The following is a 19,933-nucleotide window of genomic DNA, read 5'->3' as shown; positions in this document are numbered from 1 at the left end:
GCAGCTAAATGAGGCAAACAAATGTATCAGATGTGTTTTTCTTAGTTTTAGTGAAGCTTACTCATCACAGGTGTCTGTGTAGGACAGCTGCTTCTCCAGAGAAACGCTGCGGGTGAGCTGAGAGATGCTGATCTCTTCGCTCTGATTGGCTGGCTGGTCCTGCAGAGACGTAGCCCTCAGCAAAGGTAAGGCGGGCGGTGCGAGGAGCGGGCAGGGATTCTCCTCGTTTTGCCCCCCGCCGCCGTCCATCTTCAGCTCATCCTCGGCGAGCTGATCTTCCTCCTCCTCGTCGACCCTGTCCGCCTTCAGCTGCTCCTCCTCCACCTTCTGCTCCTGCTCCTCCCTCTCGTCTTCCCTCTCATCCACCACCCAGGCCACTCCCGACTTRTCCTCGCCGGACTTGCACTCCGCATCCTTGATGGCTTTCTGATAGAGCTCAGAGAAACTTCTGCAAAGCAATAACAGACTGCGTGAGAACAAAACCCCCGAGCTTTATTGCATTATGACTTACAAATTGAACAAAACGAAGGCAAAAGCAGAGCATTTCCTGTGAGGCGCCTCTTTCTGCCACATAATTGTGATAATTTATGTTTTGTGCCTCAGAAGGAGTAATGCAGGGTTGAATATGATAAATCTCTCCTGCCAGCTTTGTGACGTTACTTGGCGCAGTAAGCAGTAGAGATGTCTGGCTTGATCATGTCTTACTTTATCCCAACAACTCTGTTCACAGCTGTTTCTGCCGTCGCTCCGCTGTCAGTTAAGCAGAAACGTCCTGGTTGCAGTCGGCCAGGCCGTGTCAGTGTGATTAAACATCATTAAAAAGGATTTACTGGTTGCTGGCCAACTGACTACAGACTGTCATTAGCAGCAGAGAGAGCTGTGACCTATCCCTGACTCTTGTCTTTTTCTGGACCATCTTGTCCCACTAACTCCCTCCAACTCATCTGCTGCCTTGACCCCTGCAGTGTGGCCGCCTCTCGGGTTCACAGTCTGTCTCTGACGGGTAGAAAGACTTCTGTCCAACCTGCGAGGTTTGCCGTTCTCATCCGGTGGGATGACGGTGATGTGGATCTTGTGTGCCGTGCGGAGAAGCCTGCTCCTCTCCTCGGGGCTCAAGTGGACCAGGGAATGTCCACACAGCCTCACCACGCGAGCCCACAGCTGCAGGCCTCCGCTCTCGGCGTAGCAGAACCTCTGCAGGTCCGTCACGAAGCCCTCCTCGTTCATGAGGAAGCCGGGCTGCCCCACTCCGTCGCGCAGCGGGGTGACCTCCAGCGCCTCACAGCCCCGCGTCACCAGCTGTAGAACAGCAGGACACGTGAATCAAAAACAGAGTAAAAAAATGAAGTGACATTTTTTACACTATCATAATGTAAAAAATGCACTATAAAGTTTAATGTTCCCATTTTGTCATATTGTAGCCAGAAATACTGCAGAAAGCTACAGTTCATATAGAAACAAAACAACATCAGTCATGCTTCCTGGAACATGACTGATGTGTTATGTTAATTTAAATTTTTTGCACAAAATCATTCTCATATAGTTAGATTTTAGGTTTTAGCTCCTTTCAGGACAAGCCGGGCCTTTTGTCACTTTAAATCCAAATAAGCAGCTGATGGCCAGTTCAATGTTTACACTCTCATGTGAAAATGTCTGGAAACGGATGCGCAATTATGCAACTGTACATCTTTGAAAAGCAAAAGTGGAGTCTACTGCACAATCAATAAGAATGTAGTAAATGGTTTCTGGACAGCAAGTCAACAACAAAACACTTATCTTTTCGAGCAGCCATTGTACAACAGTAAAACCAACTGAGCAAACATGCTGGAGCTACGTAGGGGTTGCTAGGTAACAGCGTAGTGTGACTCAACGATTGGAAGGATTTTGAAACGACTCATTTTTCAGACACCAAAAAACATTAACTTCTTGCCAAAAAATATCTGGATATTTTTTTAAGAGCTTGGGCTATTCTTATAAACATTTGAGATCCAAATAGAAGTAGGAAAGACTCTAAAATGTGAAATTTGCATGATAAATCCCTCTTTAAATTGCAATGAATTCCTTATCGTAGCACCAAGTACCTCAAGCCTTTGCACCACTTCTTTTATGTCCTCTGTCTGACTCTCCAACATGCTGATCGATACGGACTCCCCGCGTTCATAGAAGATGTCCAAACACGGCCCCCCGTCCTTCGTTTCTGTCACCGCCTTCCATCCGATGACGTCTCGACAGGAGCAGTTGAACACCACCCTGCGGCTGCCCCTCTCGATGAGCACCACCGACTCCGCCGACACCCCGAGCAGACAGGGGAACTTCTGCTGCTCACCGGCCTCCGAGTCATCTCTGCAGCTGACCATCACCGCCCACACCAGCGCTCCGGCGCTGTGCAGCTCGGCGCCTTTCGCGCCCTTCATCTTGTCTTTCCGCTTGCTCCCCAAAGAGAGGAGGGGGAACTTGGTGGAGGAGTCGATGGGGGTAGTGGTCACGTAGTTCTCCGCCAGGTCCTTCAGGTATTCCTGCCGAGTGCGCGTGGCCATGGAGCGAAACTTCTCCGATTTCTCTGCGGCGTTCTCTGCGTTCACCACCTTCGCCAGGAGGAAGTCTCTGAAGGCAGGCGAGCGAGGGAACCGGGCGCCCCTGGGGAACAGGGGCCCAAACAACGGGATGTCTTTGGAGCGTGTCACAGCCACTCTGGAGAGAGAGAGAGAGAGAGAAACAAAAGAGTGTGAAATGTTCAGCAGAAACACTCAATCTATGTCCTGTTTGCAGTGTAGCTGTGTAATGCAGGCTGCAGCGGCGGAGGAGGAGTGTTTTCTCCTGAGGCGCCTCACACCTTCAGTGATGTGACTATTACACCAATAGTAACAGCCAACTTAACAGTGACTCCCAGCACGGTGACAAAAAGAGTGTAAATTCTCTCTTTTGCTCAAAATTCACAGTTTTTTGTGTATTATTGACACTTTTAACCAGATGTTTATAAAAAAAAGCATAAAAAGACACAACATTTGCTTTTTTCTGTCTGGCATTAAATTGACTAAACTATTCCAGTTTTAAGCTAGTTAAGATGTTATTTCTACTTGTAACATGTCAAAATACTGTGAGAGATTTTTGTTTTGTTTTTATACCAAAATCTTCTTCATACAGAGATTTGGTGCATTTATAAACTTTGATCTGGCTTTTGGAGTAATGGCTTCCAGCTGAGTGTCCATCCTGTGCATTTTGGCACAAGACTTGTTTCACTGTTGAAACAAGTCGGTCAGCCAGCCAATATTAGCTGATGTCTGTTTTCCATAATGTCACAAAAGGAAACGTTGTGTTGGGTTTTGCCGTAAAATTCATTGACAGGTGTGACTCCAATTAGTTCAAATGGTGCAAACGAATCGAAATCTCGCAAGTTTTTGATTTGGTAAAGATGACCGCTACACATTTAGAAAACTGTGTAATCTTAAAGAGTGTAAACGTCTATCTTTGAAGAAAGTAACAAAGATGCTAAAAATCTCTTCCATTCTTCTGTCAATGAAGAAATAAGAGTTCATTTTGGATAATCTACTGAAACTGAAGCACAACATGTAGCCAGTTCATCTCCCTGTCTTTAAAAAAAGTTAATCTATAATTATCTTATCTGAGTTGAAGTGTAAAAAGTCAGGATGCATCATGTGTCAGCGTTAAGATGTCTAATGGCCCATTTTTTAATAAATTGTATCAATCCGATAAGTAAAAATGGACCAATATTTACAGCCAGTAATTGCTGCCGCTTATGTTTCAAGAGTTTTGGTCATGTGAAAGTGATGTATTGAAGGATTATGGGGCTTTAATCTGAGGTACTGAATGGCAGCAATGTAGTCTGGTTTTTCTTTTAAGTCCTTAAAAGGGTAAGTAAATGTATAAGATAAATATAAAATTGGTAAATATCGGTTATCGGTCAAAACAGTGACAATATCGAATACAGTATATCATCAGCCTAACATGTCTATATCAGTGAATCCTTCCGTTAAAAGTATTAAAAAAGCGTATTCTGCCATTACTCTGCAATGAACTGGTTGTTTACATGTAATCGTTCCACAGGGTTGGATAACAGAAAGCCCTCTTTTGTTACATATCAGAGAATGACGGCAGGACCAGAACAGCAGGAAGAATCACCTGTAGTAGGCGTGGTCGGTGCCGGGCTCGTGAACCTGAATGATGATGAAGACATGCTGGAAATGTGAGCGGATGGACTTCGGAGTGAAGGGCAGAGCGCCTGGCTCCTGGAACACGATGGTCACAATGTCATTTCCGATGTGTCGCTTCCTCAGCAGCTGATGAGGCAAAAACCAGGACACAAAGAGTTAAACAAGGTCACCACACATCACTGGACAACCCTACTTTATTTTCCCAATCAGGCATGTTGACATGATGATGTTTGCTTGGTGCAACAACCTGCTGGGTTCCTTTCTCACGCTGAACAACACATCTTTAAGGGGATTTCTCCTTTTAGCTGCGGGACGGAGTCTCCTTAGCTGATTTATGCAACTTAGGCTGGGATGCAGTTCTCACAGTCTTCACAGATTTTGACTTTAAGTCCACACTGAGACTGATTTCAGCAGATTTTTGTTTTACAAGTGAAAGACTGTAGATGTTTTAATTGTTTTTTACTTCAATTTTTATATATTTAAGACATAAAACAAGTGCGAACACAAAAACATGACCTTTAATATCACAGCTCATACATGTAAAGGCTGAGGGTTTTTGATTTTGTGTTAAAATACAAAAAAAATAATGTCACTTAAAAAAGAAAAACTTATCCTCAAACTCTATTTAGATTGCATGTTTCTTTTCTATGTTCCTGTTCACAAATGTCTTAGATGTCAATATTATGTTAATGAAAATAAAACAACCACTTCCTTGTTATTGCATGTTTCGGGACCAAAACTTGCACCAACTCTCAATAAATGTTAATAAACTAAAAGCTTAAATCATTCAATTAATCCAAATATTACTTAAATTAGCAACTGTTTCAACATTTTTAAACAGTTCAGAGAGAGAGAGAGTTTGAGGCTATATATATATATATTTTTTTTTTTTTTCTCTTTTTGCTTCCCTATTTATAAAATATTCAGACAGCCTTAATCCGGTTTACGGGTTATTCTTTCAGCTGAGGAAGTGAATTTGTACTAAGTTTGTACTTTGACCTCGTAATTCACACACAGTTGACACAAGACGTTAATACTTTTGTACATCTGTTTTAATGATTGATTAAATAAAAAGTATCTTATCAAAAAGACATAATAAAATAATATTTGATGCTTTGAACATTAAGAAACTTAAAAAAAAACTTCAGTTTATTTCTAGATTAGGCTTACTTGCTAAAAACGGGGGATATGATCAATATGTGTTTTTTTTAACTTTTGAATACAAGTCTTCAGTCTGTGTGAGGATGACATTTCCAGTTCCTTTGTAAATGACAGGTTTAAACCACAGACTGCAGACATATCTGAACAGGAAGGAAGGACCGCTGAAAACGATGAAGGTGGAAGTGACGACTGGGGGTTTTGTCATGTTTGTTTCAGTGAACAGAGGATTTTTTCTGAAAGCAAAACAGTCTGAACAGAGAAGTGTAATGAAGGCTGCACACATACTAATGCAATGTTGCAAACACAAAAAGGAGAAGCATGTGAGAGCAGTTCTGTGAAACATGAAAGACTGGCAGGAAAAAATTATGCTGCAGCATGAAAAGGAGGAAGAAAAATACACGTGTGCATCTCCATAAATTGCAACATGATTGGAAAGTTTATCTCAAAGTGAAAACTCATGTAGATTTATTACACACAGGTGGATAGATTCAAACGTTTATTTCTGCAAACTTTGATTACTTTGGCTTACGAAAATCCAAAATTTAGCTCCTACATGATATCTGAATATAACTCGAAGATTAATTAAAAGAAAAAAAACCTTTTAATAGAAATGTCGGACGACTGAAAGTATCTACATATTTTCCAACCGCACCTTTTTTCCCCTTCCACTTAACTTTCCACTTCTGTGGTTTTCACTCGCTGTGAAGGATGCTGTTGACTACCTGATGCTTCATGATTATGATTATATGATATAATCCCTTTGCCTATTCTTATCCTAATTTTCTCAACAACTGAATTATCAGAAACACACATGTAAATTAAACCCATCTAAATTAAATCAAACATATGTCATGAAGAAGCACATTAACTCTCGGATCCTCATCTCACCTGCTGCGTGTTGTTGGCCGTGTAGGGCAGCATGGTCGACACGTGAAACATGATCTCGTAGTCCTGGTAGCGCGTGTAGAGGGAATGCGTTCCGGTGGAGTCGGCTGCGTTTGCACAAAAACAGAGAAACAGACACGGAGAGGAATCAGTCACCATCTCCAAGCTGAAAGCACAAACTGTCGCGGCCCGGCTGAAATCTGAAGGGATGAAAGCTMGGAGATAATCAACAGCGACTGCGCCGTTTCTMAGTCATTACTCAGATTACATGTGGCGAGATAGGAGTTATCTCAGGCTTTCAGTGGGACACTGATGCCCTTCGGATACCAGCACTGCGACAAAGTGAGATGCAGCTAATAGATGGAGTTGGGGGGGCGAATGCAGCTCACTCTTGTTATCCAGCTGAGCTCGGTATTTCTCCCAGCCCTTCAGCCGCACCCGCTCTCCGAGCAGATCAAGGAACTCCTCGAACGCTGGGCCGGAGCTCTCGTTGTTGTACATGTCCTCCTCGGAGCTCTGTCCGGCGCGGCAGTACATCACTCCGACCTTCCTCTGAAAGTTCAGCTGCACAAAAAGAGAGCGGTGCAAACATTTCAACACGGATTCGTATTTATTTCTGCGATATGTTAAACCTCGGTCTGAAACTTTTATATCCAGGCAAAATAATGCTAGAAAGGTACATATATGAGCTTTAAAATGTAAGTTTTAACCCTGTGTTACTCAAAATAAAATCCATATAACATTCGGCACCAAATTTCTGCATCASATTTGTTTTGCATTTCATAATTTAACAACGAAAAGCTTAAAACATAAATAAATTAATGACATTCACACAAGAGGTGTATGTAAACTTCTGACCTTGAATGTAGACTAAGACTTGACAAAGTTTAGACCAGGGTGTCCAAACTTTTTATAACATCTATGGGCAAAAATCCTCAACAAGAGTGTGAAAAAAAAATTAAATAAAAAAATTAAAACTATAATTTCATTTAACTTTTTACCCGCTCAACAGTAAACATGAAATATTTTTAACTAAGCAAATAAAATAGATATTTTCTGCCTTATTAAAAAAAAATACAATAAAAAAGGAGGCTACATTACAAATTTATTTTGGGCTCGATTGAAGAAAACTGAAAAAGATTTAATCTACTCTCAGCGATAAAAAAGTAATTTAGGTTACTCTATTTTTGAAAACATTTATTGTATTGAGCCAAGTTTTAATAGTTAAAAGCAGATTTGGATGCTACAATGTCTGCTTTGCTTTAGTATTTAATGGCCCTATTTGCCATAAAATTAAAGGGAAATCTGAAAGCTGGTTATTAAATCCTTTAGGCTTCAGGGTATATATGGTCGTTTTTGACAAGCACAACCTGAACTTTGTCAATTTACACTTATTTTTTTATTTTGAATAGTCTGTGACTGGATATTAGACCTTGAGTCACATAAAACCCGAGTTGGAAAATGTTACTTTTTCCTTCTGTGAAACCCACAAATATTCACAACAAATGGTTTTGATAACTTAGAATGACAACATATACTGTAAATTTCTTAAAATATGAATACTTATTGTGTTGTATCTGACATTTTGTGGGAAGATTTTAATTTGTGGATCATATTTTTGTTGTTATTGGGGGTTGGGGGGTCTCCATCTGTATCAACCACAAATTTTAATTATTTTTGCAGCACAAAAATCGGTCCAGCTCCACAAATGGCCCCGGTTTTGATATTSGATGCTAACTTTTAAAGCTCCGCAGCAGGGTCTGGTATCCCGGATGTGACGTCACTCACCCCCTGTTCGTCCAGCTTGAGTAGCGTGTCCCGGACCTTCGGGGAGTTGGAAGCCAGGCGGAGGCAGTGCAGGTTGAGCTCAGGCATGATGAACTCCAGCAGCCGCTTGGGGGACAGGCCCCTCGGGGTTGTGTGACGGGCGGCCGACGGCACGGACTCCTCCAGGATGGAGCCTCGAAGCGTCTTCATCTGAGCAGCGGATCCAGCAAGTTACTTTCACAAGCCCATAACAAGAAGAGAGAGGTGGGAAAAAGGGAAAACTTTTTACCTCTGTGGTGCGGAAGATGATTCTGTAATTGTACTGAGCTCCGCTGGAGCCCTCTTTCTCATCCCGGCGGAAGCTGATGGCCACAGGGCCGAGGCGGTCGTCAATCCCAAAGAAGTTCTGGTGTTCTGGAAGACAATCAGAGAAATTTAAATATCACTTTTATTATGGACAACAAATACGAGTTGGAATGATGACCGAGGACAATATTTGTAACTGAAAATTAAGCTCCTATCAGCATAAATTAGCAACAACAAAAAAAAAGTCAAATATGGAACCAAACGGTAAAAATGTTGTTAGCTTAACCCTTCCAGATMGAACGTGACCGCGACAACACGGCCAAATTTGCAGTACCGTAATTCCGCCACACGTTACGCTATCTGAAAAATTCCAACGGTTTCTGAAAGGAGAGAYGTTGCGCTTTCCWGCCAATATCAGGTTATTAYGGTAATTTCACTCCCGCCGTTGCAGGGAGTTAAATTAATCAGAGGTGCSCTCTGCCGTGATACAGYAAACTGCGAAAAAGAACTTGACAAATATTGAAAGTTCCAGTTGTTATGAATAAAATGGCAATATATATTTACTCACAGGACATTTAATGAACTCCATACAATTTAAATAAGCAAAAATATCCAGGCGGAGACTTGAAACTTACGACTCAAATAACATGCATTCAAAACTGCAGGCAGTAAAAAAGCACGAAAGACACAAAACTTTATTAAATGGAAAAAGGGGTAAAACTTTTTATTTTTCACTCATTCTCATTCAGTACTTTCTCATATCGTCAGAAGACACTTCTGCTCGTGTTGTCTTGAATATAAACTAAATATTTAAACACACAGGTTAATTTTAGCAAGACCTGAGGGAGAGTATGTGCATCATGAATGAACATGGATGATATCAAAGTACTTTATTTATGAGGCTCTCTAAGGAAGAAACAAGAATTATTCATTAAGATGAGTGGAATGTTGTTGTGTTTATCTCAGAAATATCCTGATGCTGCCAAGTGCAAAATTATTCATACCAGATTTAGGTTTAAAGTTTATCGACAGACTAATACGTTTAGGCATGTGGCCTTAATCAGGATTATTATGAAACACCAAAAGGTTTGTGGTTAAATAAAAAAATATCCTACAGAAAAATGTCGAATGAATCAATCACACAATCACTCATAGACAGGCTGAATGGCTAAACCTGAAACAAAATGTAATCACCTTAAATATTGAATAGTTTATTCTGACTGGAAGTAATATCAACATTTTGGAGTGACCCGGCTGCAGTCCTGACTGACAGAGAAGCAGCGGAGGGAGCCAAAGATTAAGGTAATAGTTAATAGGCTGTCCAATCTGAGAGTTGAACAAAACTGCTGTATGTAAATGAAAAAAGATTTTAAAAAATTTTCTTTACTTCTGACACTCTGTAAGCACCGATTTTTAATCTTTTGAGACTCGGATACTTCATTTTCAGTCAGAAACAAATTTCTTGGTTGAATGAAGATAATTTGACATCAAGTTAATTATTTTGTGCTAACTCCACCTCTTTCATCTGTTCCTCATTTTGACTAGTGAGTGATACTAAAAATTGTGCAGCAAAGCCATTATTGGTACTACTAATAACATAATACTGCATACAGTATTGCTGGTATGTTTTGTAAAAGTATTGCAGTAACTTAATCTCCCACCAAAAATAGGAAAAATCCCATGTTAAGAAATAATCATTATTAACTCAACCACAGGTTGTCCTGTGAGTATGGTACTGCTGCCATCATCACTTTGCAGGATAAGACTTGTGGTTTTTTTTCTAGAACATTTTCACAGAGGTGGAGAAGAAGAAGAAGATATTTGACAGTTTCTCTGAACGATCTCTAAAGATCCTCCTCACTCTTATTCTCTCTTCACCTCAACCCATTGCTGTGTTGATTTGGCTATAATTTGGATTCTCGTGCTGAATCTTTGGTTTTCTGGTGAGGTTTTTATAAAAGGTTCCCCGTAGCTTTAGGACGCCATGATGGCAGGAACTCCAACAAGGTTCTGTGGGCCTTGGAAAGAGATGCACATCCTCCACTGCACTTAACAGCGACCTGGAGGTGTTTTCTCCACATATTGATCCTCTGTTTCATGCCAAACCTACCTGGAGTGCTTGTTGCATTTGACTAAATTCTTAATGTCTCAGGCTGATCGTCCCCAAGGCGCTTCTTTCATGTAAAAGGAGCCCTGACCAAGAATTGGATCTTTATGCTGTTTATAGGTGTAGTTATACTCATGATAAAAGGACCAGAGGTGGGTAGAGTACCTAAAAAATTTACTCAAGTCACAGTTTAACTACTTAAACATATTTTTACCCAAGTAAAAGTTAAAAAAAAATAGCCGTCCAAGAAATGACTCAAGAATAAAAAAGTATTTGGTAAAAAGTTGACTTAAGTACTGAGGTGACTGATCAAATTATCAATCATTTAGGATTTAAAAATTACATCATTGGACATATTAAAGTATAGAGTTGTATGGAAATGTTGGTATTTTAAGGACGAAAATGACAATAATTAATCAAAAAAATAATCAGGCAAACAAAAATTTTTCCAAATAAGTTTTTTTCAATAAAAAAAACTGCAGGTGTCATATTCTGGTGAATTTTTGGTTAAAACATGTTTGTTTTTCATTCAGTGGATAGAAAATCCAGAAATTTTACGCAAGCAAAAGTAGAGATACTTCATAATAAAATTACTCAAGTAAAAGTAAAAAGTACAATGTGGTAAAAATATTTCTAAAAGTAACTGTTTTTCAAAAAAGTTAGTATAATTGAGTAAATGTTTGAATAGGACATGAAATGTGGTTTTTTAGGACGCATTTTTTGATGGCAGAATAATTAATGAAATGAAAAGTAGATTTTTTTTTTGTCATGCTACAGAAGATTTTTTTTTCACTATATTTTCCAGATCTTTTCTAGGGATAACAACTATATCATTGTTGCAGACTTCTGCATGTTGTTCTGCTTTTACTGACTCTGAATCCTGACTCACACCAGACAAACGTAACGCTCCCTCCCACCACTGTGCAGCGTCTCACTCACCCTTCAGGTAGAAATATTTGCGGTAGTAATGCGCTCCCAGGTCTGCGTGCTCTATGAAGTAGTTGCTCTTCCCCTGCAGCTGGATGTTGCTCTCCCTGGGCTCCTCCAGCACAGACACGGCGTCGTTGGGGGTCCGCAGGGTCGAGCAGAGCTCCGTTCTGCAAGCCGACCGCCCCAGGCCCACCTGCTCCTCGCCTCCCGTCTCGTTGCGGAAGTGCGGACAGCTGAGCAGCAGCTCGTTATCGTTGCCGTCGCCTTCGTCCAGCAGTGACTGCTCCTGGTCGTCGGCGTTCCCTCCGCTGCCCCCGCCTCCCTGTGCTGGTGAGGCAGGTGTGGACTGGGCCAGGGGGCGGAGCTGGGAGGCAGCCGACGCCCCTGAGGTGATGTTCTTCTTGCGACCGATGCTGTCCCTGTTTGTGGCGACCTCTGTGAGGTCAAACAGGATGCTCTGAACATCGTAGTGGGCAAAGTTCCTCACCCACGCGCCGCCTCCCAGGTGGTCGTACGGGCCGGGCTGAGGGATCTGAGAGGGCGTAAGTTTGGACTTTTTACTAAGACCTTCAGGTTTGGGCGGTTTAGCGGGTTTCGGGGAGTCTCCGACAGACCTGGACAGATCTCGGAAGAACCCATCCGGCTCTGGAAGGTTGCCCTCCAGGCCTAAAAGCAGGAAAGGGTCTTTAAAGCGGAGAGCGTTTGGACTCAGGGGCCCGTGGTTCTCCCCGCACGGCTCCTGGCCTTGAGTCTGTCTCTCCAGCGACGACAGGCTGCCGTACTCCCTGTGCAGATGCACACCTGAGTCTCCCTGAGGCCCCGTGCCCGTTTTCTCACCAGCTGCTCGGATTACTTTCCCTGACGTTTTCCCAGAGGAGTCCAAGTCTCCCAGGGTTACATCGCTGTTACTTCTTTGCATGATGTGGCCCCGCCCCACCGACCGCAGATTCAACCCCACGCGGCTCGGAGTGAGGCTGCAGTCTGCATCGGCGCCGTCGCCGGGCCTCCTGGGAGGCCACTCCACCACTCCCGCTTCCCGTTTGGGGTCAAAATTGACGGTGGCGAGGGGCGGGCGCATGTTCTGGCGGCGGAACTTGCGAATGAAGAGGTCGTCTGACTGCATGGTGCCTGAGGAATCAAACCTAATCTGACAATCTTCTCCCTGGAGCTTCCTGCTTAACTCTTCATCCAGGTGTCTGAGATGCTGGTGTGAAACTGGAATGCCGAGTATGAAAATGGAAAATCCAGCTAAGTGAAAGCAACTATTACTTTCTCATTCGCACCACTTAAGATGGACGAACTCTCTCGATCTCTGGGCTCTCATAGGGGCCTCTGTGGGACACCGCACTTCGTCAAAGAGTTCTTGAGTGGGAATGATGAAGACGGAAGGGAAACCGCGCTGTTGGTCGCTGGTCGGGTCCATCCACGTGTGCAGATGTGCGTTTAGTTTGAGTTAAACATGCGAGGATCATCACTGGAGCCTGTCTCTATGCCCTCTGTGTCGGAGAGGTGCTGCCTTCGTCAAGCGGTCAAACATGGCATCCCCTGGTGTGCACTGCCCAGCGCCTGCAGCCGACATCCACTGACCACCTGCGTGGAAAAATATAGAGAAAAATACTGTTTTAGCTTCAGGCTCTTTATTATTAAGATGCAAGAGCGAAACGTTTACCACTGGATTTGCAAAAGTGTTTTTACCCCTCAAACTTTTTCACCTTATGTTGCAACCACAAACTTCAACGTATCTTATTGCGAATTATTTGATCGACCAACACAAAACAACACATAATTAAGTGGAAAACAAAACATTTTCTGATAAATGAAAACAATCTGAAAAGTTGTGTGTGTCCCTTATTTCATCTTCCATCTTTGGGGGTTTCTCTTTCCTAGTTTTCCTAGAGATTGAGACTGATTTTATCCCACTTATTCTTTACAAAATAACTTAAAATCGTGGACTGGATGGAGACTGTAAACATAAATTTTCAAGTCTTATTACAGATTTTCAATTTGATTTAGATCTAAACTTTGACTTGGTCATTCTTGCCCATAATCTCTAGCTGCATGTTTGGAGTCGTTGTTCTGCTTTAATGTAGAACCGATTTGATATCGGGTTTGAAAGTCTGAGCCATTTCTTCCTGGTTTGACTTGTGTTTAGCTCCCACTCTATCCCACTCATGATGCTGCCACCACCAAGTTCAACTATGAGGACGATGCTTTTACATATGCATAGTTAGTTATTCGCCAGACTTCTTGTTTTGCATGTGGACAATAGATTTAATCTTCATCTTTAGCTTGTGGTAAACTACAAAGTAGACTCTTTATGGCTTTGTTCAACTGATCACCTCCATAAAGGAAAGTTTTTCCACCTCAACTGATGTCAACTCTGGGGGAGCTGCAGTTACCAGTACTGCTTCTCAAATTAATGATCTCCCTAGAGTTTTCCTGGTATAAACTTCTGCACAGCTTTATCCCGGATCTGTCTATTATAAAAAAAAAACAATGTTTTTTTTTTTTTGGTCTATCATATGCCAGGACAATACACTGAAATGTGTCAAGTGACGTCACAAAATGTGGAAAAAGTTCTCGTGGTGTGAGAACTTTTGCAAGGCATTGACTGTAGAACAAAACGCAGCACGCAAGAGATTCCAGGAAAGGCTTTATAAAAAAGATAAACAAGCACCAGATCCAAACAATACACCAGCAAGCAGCCCTGACATGTGTTTTATTGTGGCGTAATAACTCTGCTCCTCTGTTTTCTCATTATTATTCTTTCCTTTAGTCACTTTCCGCTCCAAAGTTTCCCTAAATAGTTCAAACTTAAAGCTGAGCACATGCTCACAATAGACCTTATTAAAACAGGGGAGGGGGCCCTTCCTGGCTCACTGACGGTCTGCCAGCACACGAGAAAAATAAGTGCAAGCCGCCTCGCTCCACCACATACGCTCACACACACACAAACACGGCTGGCGTCTAACTCGCCCACCAAATTCTAAAACAGCTCACACACTCATTCAGATCCACGTCGTTTTTTGGTACTTTTAATAGAGTCATTGAAAAACCCACAAAATTGTGCTACAAGTCATAAAACCGTGAGCTTCCCTTTTTTATAAGTGGAACTAAACTCCGTGGAGGTTTTAATAGCAACTTACCCTAAAAATGGACTGTGCGTTCGGTAAAGATGAGCCTGCTTCTGTCATTATTTGTCACTCGAGCGCCGTCTTTAACCAGACTTGCGTCAAGCGGCTCGAGCTGAAGCCTTTTGTCGCTGTCAGTAAGGTGCAGGGCTTCTTCCTGTCTGACTTTTTCACATGCATCTTCCTCTCGCTTGCAGACGTACAGAGCAGGTGCAGAGGTGCAGCAGAGCGACCAGCAAAAGCCCGACGCACACGCGTACCCAGCTGCGTCTCTGTCGCCTGACAGGACGGCATATCAGGGAGAAATCTCTTTAAATCACTTTGCAGCTTCTATTTGTGAACTTTTATTTGTTTTAAGAAAGAAGGAAAGTAAACGTATGTCCTCACAAATGTACAAACTCGCACAAATAAACTCGCACAAAAAAAATTCACAGAGTCAAGAGAGGAAGTCACATGAAATCTTTGCTTCCCTCCACGACTACTTAAACACTCTATTCATTTCCGCACAGTCAGAGAACGCATTGGCATATGTTTTAATTTTTCAGAGAAAAGCCATTAAAGAAAGATGGAAGCTGGATGGATCCCAGTTTCTGGAGGGCAGATTGGTTTCAAAACCAAATCGAGAAACGACGATGAGAGCAAAGAGGGGGCCGATATCAGAGGAAATGCACTTGTAAACGCCTTGCTTGATGTCTTTGCAAGAAATGAATGACTAACAGTTACGACACAGAGACGAAGCACAAATTTCTGCACAACTTTTGGGATGAAAAGAAAAATGTTACACGAATAAAAAGTATTTGGTGTGCATTTCTTCTCGTTCCCTTCTCCCCCGACACACCTATCTAAATAACATCTGGTGCAGCCGACTGTCTGGATTTCTCTGCCTCCACGGGGATCACTTATGGCGCTGCGCATTAAACTCAATACACTCCGCTTCCAGCTCTGACCAGCTTCCCTGTCTCTGCTGAAGAAAAGCATCATCACAGCATGATGATGCCACTACTGCAGCACCACGGGGACGACTCTCTGAATCGAGCTCTTAAAACTAGCTCCACTGCCTCGCAAAATTATTCATCCCCCTTGAGGTTTTTCTTCATTTTGTCATGTTACAGCCACAGACTTTAGTCTACTTTAAAAGGATTTAATGATGTCACCAACACAAAATAAAGCACTATTGTCAGATGAGAGTAAAATAATCCAGGGTTTTTCAAACTGAAAAGTGTAACACGCATTTCTATTCACCCCCCTTTCACTTTGATACCCAAAAATAATATCCGGTGCAACCAACTGCGTGGGTTGAGCCAAATCTATTAATTAGACATTTCCTTTTGAGCTGCTTTTTATCCTGGGCATACAGGATATACATATGCCCAGGATATGCATTTTGAACATTCAAAACAAAGCTTTAACCATGACAGGTAAAATGAAAATGTGAATTTACTCACATCATCCGCTCTGTAATTTTCGTCAATGCAACACAGAGCTGTAAAAATAAACTTTAAGCTTCAGTGTTTCTGCTCATCACATCAGGGAATGCTTCTTTTTTTTTTTTTTACAATAAAACAATGAATTACACAGAATAACATTTTATTTGAGACCTTTTAGCTCATCCAGGTTCCTCTCACAAAGGGATTTCCTGTATTGTGTGGTTAGCCTTCTGACAGGCCAGCGTTCGTTCACACAGTGAAGGCTCTGTGCTCCAGCTATATGATGCCAAGGCTTCTTACATTGAAAACCCGCTCATGTTTCTCACAAGGAGCTTTCAGATGTTTCTAAATAGCACTACCAGTGCAGCAGACTCATACAGTTTCTACCACATTGTAATGCTATGCTGCAGGATTGTCTGCGTGTTTTCACGGTGGTGGGAAAATCACCCGGGTCTAAACGTGAGAGAAAGGGGGGATTTTTTTTTTTTTGCAGCATGATTTTTTCTTTGTTGCTCAAAAATCCCAGTTTTCCTTCATGTTATTCCAGCACAAAGTCCCAACGTTGACCAGAAACAAACCAATAAAAACAGCGCCTACACTAAAACTTGGACACCGTCGGCCTCCAACACTCGTGAACCGGGGTTTGTCTGAAGCGACGCTTCTTTGTGATTTCTGCTGCAGCACAGATTCAAAATGACCAATCAGGTTCAGAGCTGATGACGTCAGCGTCAGTGACCTCAGCTTGATTTAGCTGGAATCATTACGAAAGGCACGAACCAATGAAGGTCAAAAATGGATTATAATCTTGTATTTTAGTGACAGAGAAGTTTTGTGGTTCCACATGTAACAAGTCTGAAGCTGTAGGTATAATTCTGTAAAGTTGTTGAATAAGTTTATGGCTTCAGTAAGCCGCTGATTCAAACCTTTTTTTAATTTGATTGTGTTGACGGATTGGCCGTAAAGCCGCGCTTCAATTTGCCTCACGGATGTTTGCCAGACAGAGAGATAAAAATATGGGGTTCAAAATCCTTTCAAAATTGTTTTTGCCAAATTTCTCTTATGTTTCAACACGAAAATATATTTTAAGTCCTGCTTTTACAAAATAAAAAATTTTTAAGGGGCCAAGGTTAAAACAAAATATCTGCGTGAGAGTTAAAATCCAGAGAGTGAAACAAATGTTTTCACATATTAATCCATCCAGATAATTATGGTTTATCTTTCTTGTTTTTGGATGTATCTAGATTCCTTATGGTCTACTTTTAAATCCCCGTTTTTTTATTTATTTTTTGGATTTTTCTAGTTAATACTCACATATTTGAATCAGCATGTCTAGCGTTAGATTTAAATAACTGGAACCTGGAGAACACCATCTTATTTACAGACAATCTTCACTTTGCTTTCACCATGCATGTGTTTCTCAGAAACCCAAACGAAACTGAACTGTGTGGTGTAGAGTAGCGATTCTCAGGCCTTGTCCTGGATGTTTTAGATGAGTCTCTGCTCCAAAACGCCAGAATTAAATGACTGGACTGCTTCCTCGGTTCAGTCATTATTCTAAAATTTTGTGTTGAAGAGGCAAAACATCAGGGATCAAAGCTGAAAAAGAAACAGCTGTAGAGAAAGTGCCTCGTTAATCAACAAACGACAGACCTTTGGAAAAATAAACTCCTTAAGTACATGAAATAAATCTGAAAAATTTGGTTTGATTTTATAAACACATCTCACCATTGCGTGTACACTTAGAATTAAGAAGTCAAATTGCTTTAGAAATCATCAGATAGACCTGGAAATAAATAATGATAAATTACTTTACATATATTTAACAAGCAAATCATTCATCTGCTCACCTTCAGTAAGATGTGAGGCCTTCGATCAGATCCTCATTGATCTCGAGCAGCGTTTGACACAAAAATAACTCTAACTAACCAGAACTTGTCACTGAACAAGTAGTGTGCCAGCTGTAGAGAAGTTTGAGATATACCTGACCCAGAAGTACAAAGAGGAAGTGAAAGGTTTTGTCACTGCCCCCTTAGGTTTCTGCTCGTCTTTAATGGCAGCCTATACTGGGTAATTTAGCTGAATTTCCCAGCTGCATGTACCATGTACCAGAGCAACTCCTGAAATGACACAGAAATGTCCTGAATTGCTTCCTCTGACAGTTTTTTAATTTTTTTTTTTAACTCGGCTTTGTCTTTCAGCTACACACCCTGAAAAAAAACAGAGAAAAAAATTTGCTACTAACTCAAATTGTGCTATTCCACCTTGTTTTTTTGTTTTTAAAGATAAAAGTGGAAATATAACCAGAAGTGTGATATTTTTAAGTGTAGATGTTCCTCTCTGATAATGAGGTAAGATAAACACGTGAAGCCATAGTGCAATAATTAAAGAACGCATTCGAACGCAGCCTGTTCTGATCACATATTTAAATGCATTTATAATGTGTTTGCACCAACTACACCTGATCTGACTCTTAGCCAGCGCATTCTCTAAAATTCATCAACAAGTGCACAAAAAAGACGAAACCAGCCTCTTCGCAACACTCTGGGTTTAAAAAATTTTTTTTTTAAAAACCTGGCTTCTCAAAAACACGACGTAATATCATGTGAAATTCTTCACTCTGATCGGTCACTCCTGACGCTTGTGTGCTGAACTAAAAAGAAGCCTGTGCACAATCTGCAGATATCTACTTCCTCTGCATACAGCTGCAGGCTACAAGTACACATGGCTGACATCATCATTGTGGCAGAGTTGAGTCAGTTTCTAATAAAAGTACACGCTGCTGAAACTGTGACCCACTGTCCACGCAGAGCGATGCCAGTGAGAAACACAATCGATCGCTCTTTCGCTTCGTACAAAGACGCAAATTCTTCCTTGCTGCGATCAGCGCGCACGCATGTACTCCTCTCATGAAGATACAGTCAATCTATTTAGACAAAATATGCAAGTGTCCTCCTCATCCTCCTGCATTTCTCCCTCTACCACATTAATTCGATCTGTTCATTATCTTCACCTGCTGAATACGTTTCAGGGTTGTCGGGGTTAATCAATAGGTGAGAATCTGAGCCCACCCTGGACGGGCCAAAGTTCATCACAGAGCGATCAGAAACGCGGACACCAACTCTCTGCACGCATCAAGAGAATCGATGAGTCTCCGATTAACTTGTGGGAACCAAAGTACCGAAAGGGAACATGCAAAAAAAACAAAAACAAAACACAACTTTCTTCTTGAGAAGCAGCAGCACAAAACCTCAACCTGCCATGACTATGACATATGTGCAACATATAACGCTGGTGCACAATTTTTTGAATCTTTAAGTTTACTTTGTCCATCTCAGGATCTTTTCCAAGGCCAGCTGTTGTAATTTACCCAGGAAAATAATAAGTTCGACTAAATTGCATCGCTGCATTTCTCCGCAAGTTGGAAATGTTTTGCTGAAAATGTCATGATTTGTAATTTTCTTTAGAAACCTGGACATTCATTATTATTCAGCACCTTTTCAGTGACTCATACAAACTTTCTGATAACATAACCAAAGACAATAGAAGCATCTGTTTGCTACGTGGGAAGGATTTTATTTCAATTCAACATTTGTTATGGAATAACTACCTGTATTTATGCCCTTTGGCCTATTTTGTGCTAATAATCAAAAATCTAATTATTTCTAGCTTTAATGAGACACATCTACTGTATCTGTCCCTCTGTAACCAGGAAAAAATTCAGAGGATTTGGAGAATCACACTGAACATTAAGTTTCATAATATCCAAATAATCCTCATTTTTTTGTTTTAAACCTCCCACATTACAGTGTGGTTACGTTTCAGGTTAAAAATTAAATATGCACAAACTGAACATTTTTCTTTAGAACAAAGTGATTCAACTGAAACTGAAACATCAGAGAGAAGTTCACCAAACTGCAAATACTTTTTAAAAACTAAATGATGTCAAAATCGGTGTTTGTCCTTAAATGCAATGTAGCTAGAAACAGCTGACCCAGGGTCAATGCATGTCCCCCTTTTCTTTTCTCCACAGTAAAGGTCAATGTTGCG

The 19,933-nt window shown here is 41.3% G+C and overlaps 1 protein-coding gene across 4 annotated transcripts in view; it reads right to left on the bottom strand.

The window, feature by feature from the left end:
* Positions 1-19,933, bottom strand: part of sipa1 (signal-induced proliferation-associated 1) — a 52,839-nt gene that overhangs the window by 16,255 nt on the left and 16,651 nt on the right. For all 4 annotated transcript variants that reach the window (XM_008427705.2, XM_017308563.1, XM_008427709.2 and 1 more), the window contains 9 exons: positions 11,338-12,918; positions 8,275-8,399; positions 8,007-8,195; positions 6,608-6,782; positions 6,222-6,325; positions 4,141-4,298; positions 2,082-2,691; positions 1,025-1,299; positions 62-448 (listed from right to left, as the gene is read on the bottom strand). In XM_008427705.2, the coding sequence (XP_008425927.1) occupies positions 62-448; positions 1,025-1,299; positions 2,082-2,691; positions 4,141-4,298; positions 6,222-6,325; positions 6,608-6,782; positions 8,007-8,195; positions 8,275-8,399; positions 11,338-12,451 (3,137 nt within the window). In that variant the 5' untranslated portion in view covers positions 12,452-12,918. The remainder of the gene's footprint in view (positions 1-61; positions 449-1,024; positions 1,300-2,081; positions 2,692-4,140; positions 4,299-6,221; positions 6,326-6,607; positions 6,783-8,006; positions 8,196-8,274; positions 8,400-11,337; positions 12,919-19,933) is intronic.

Source organism: Poecilia reticulata, linkage group LG14 (assembly GCF_000633615.1).
Source record: "Poecilia reticulata strain Guanapo linkage group LG14, Guppy_female_1.0+MT, whole genome shotgun sequence".
Taxonomy (NCBI): domain Eukaryota; kingdom Metazoa; phylum Chordata; class Actinopteri; order Cyprinodontiformes; family Poeciliidae; genus Poecilia; species Poecilia reticulata.
Note: the sequence above shows the minus strand (reverse complement) of the source record. Positions and strands in the feature narration are given on the sequence as shown.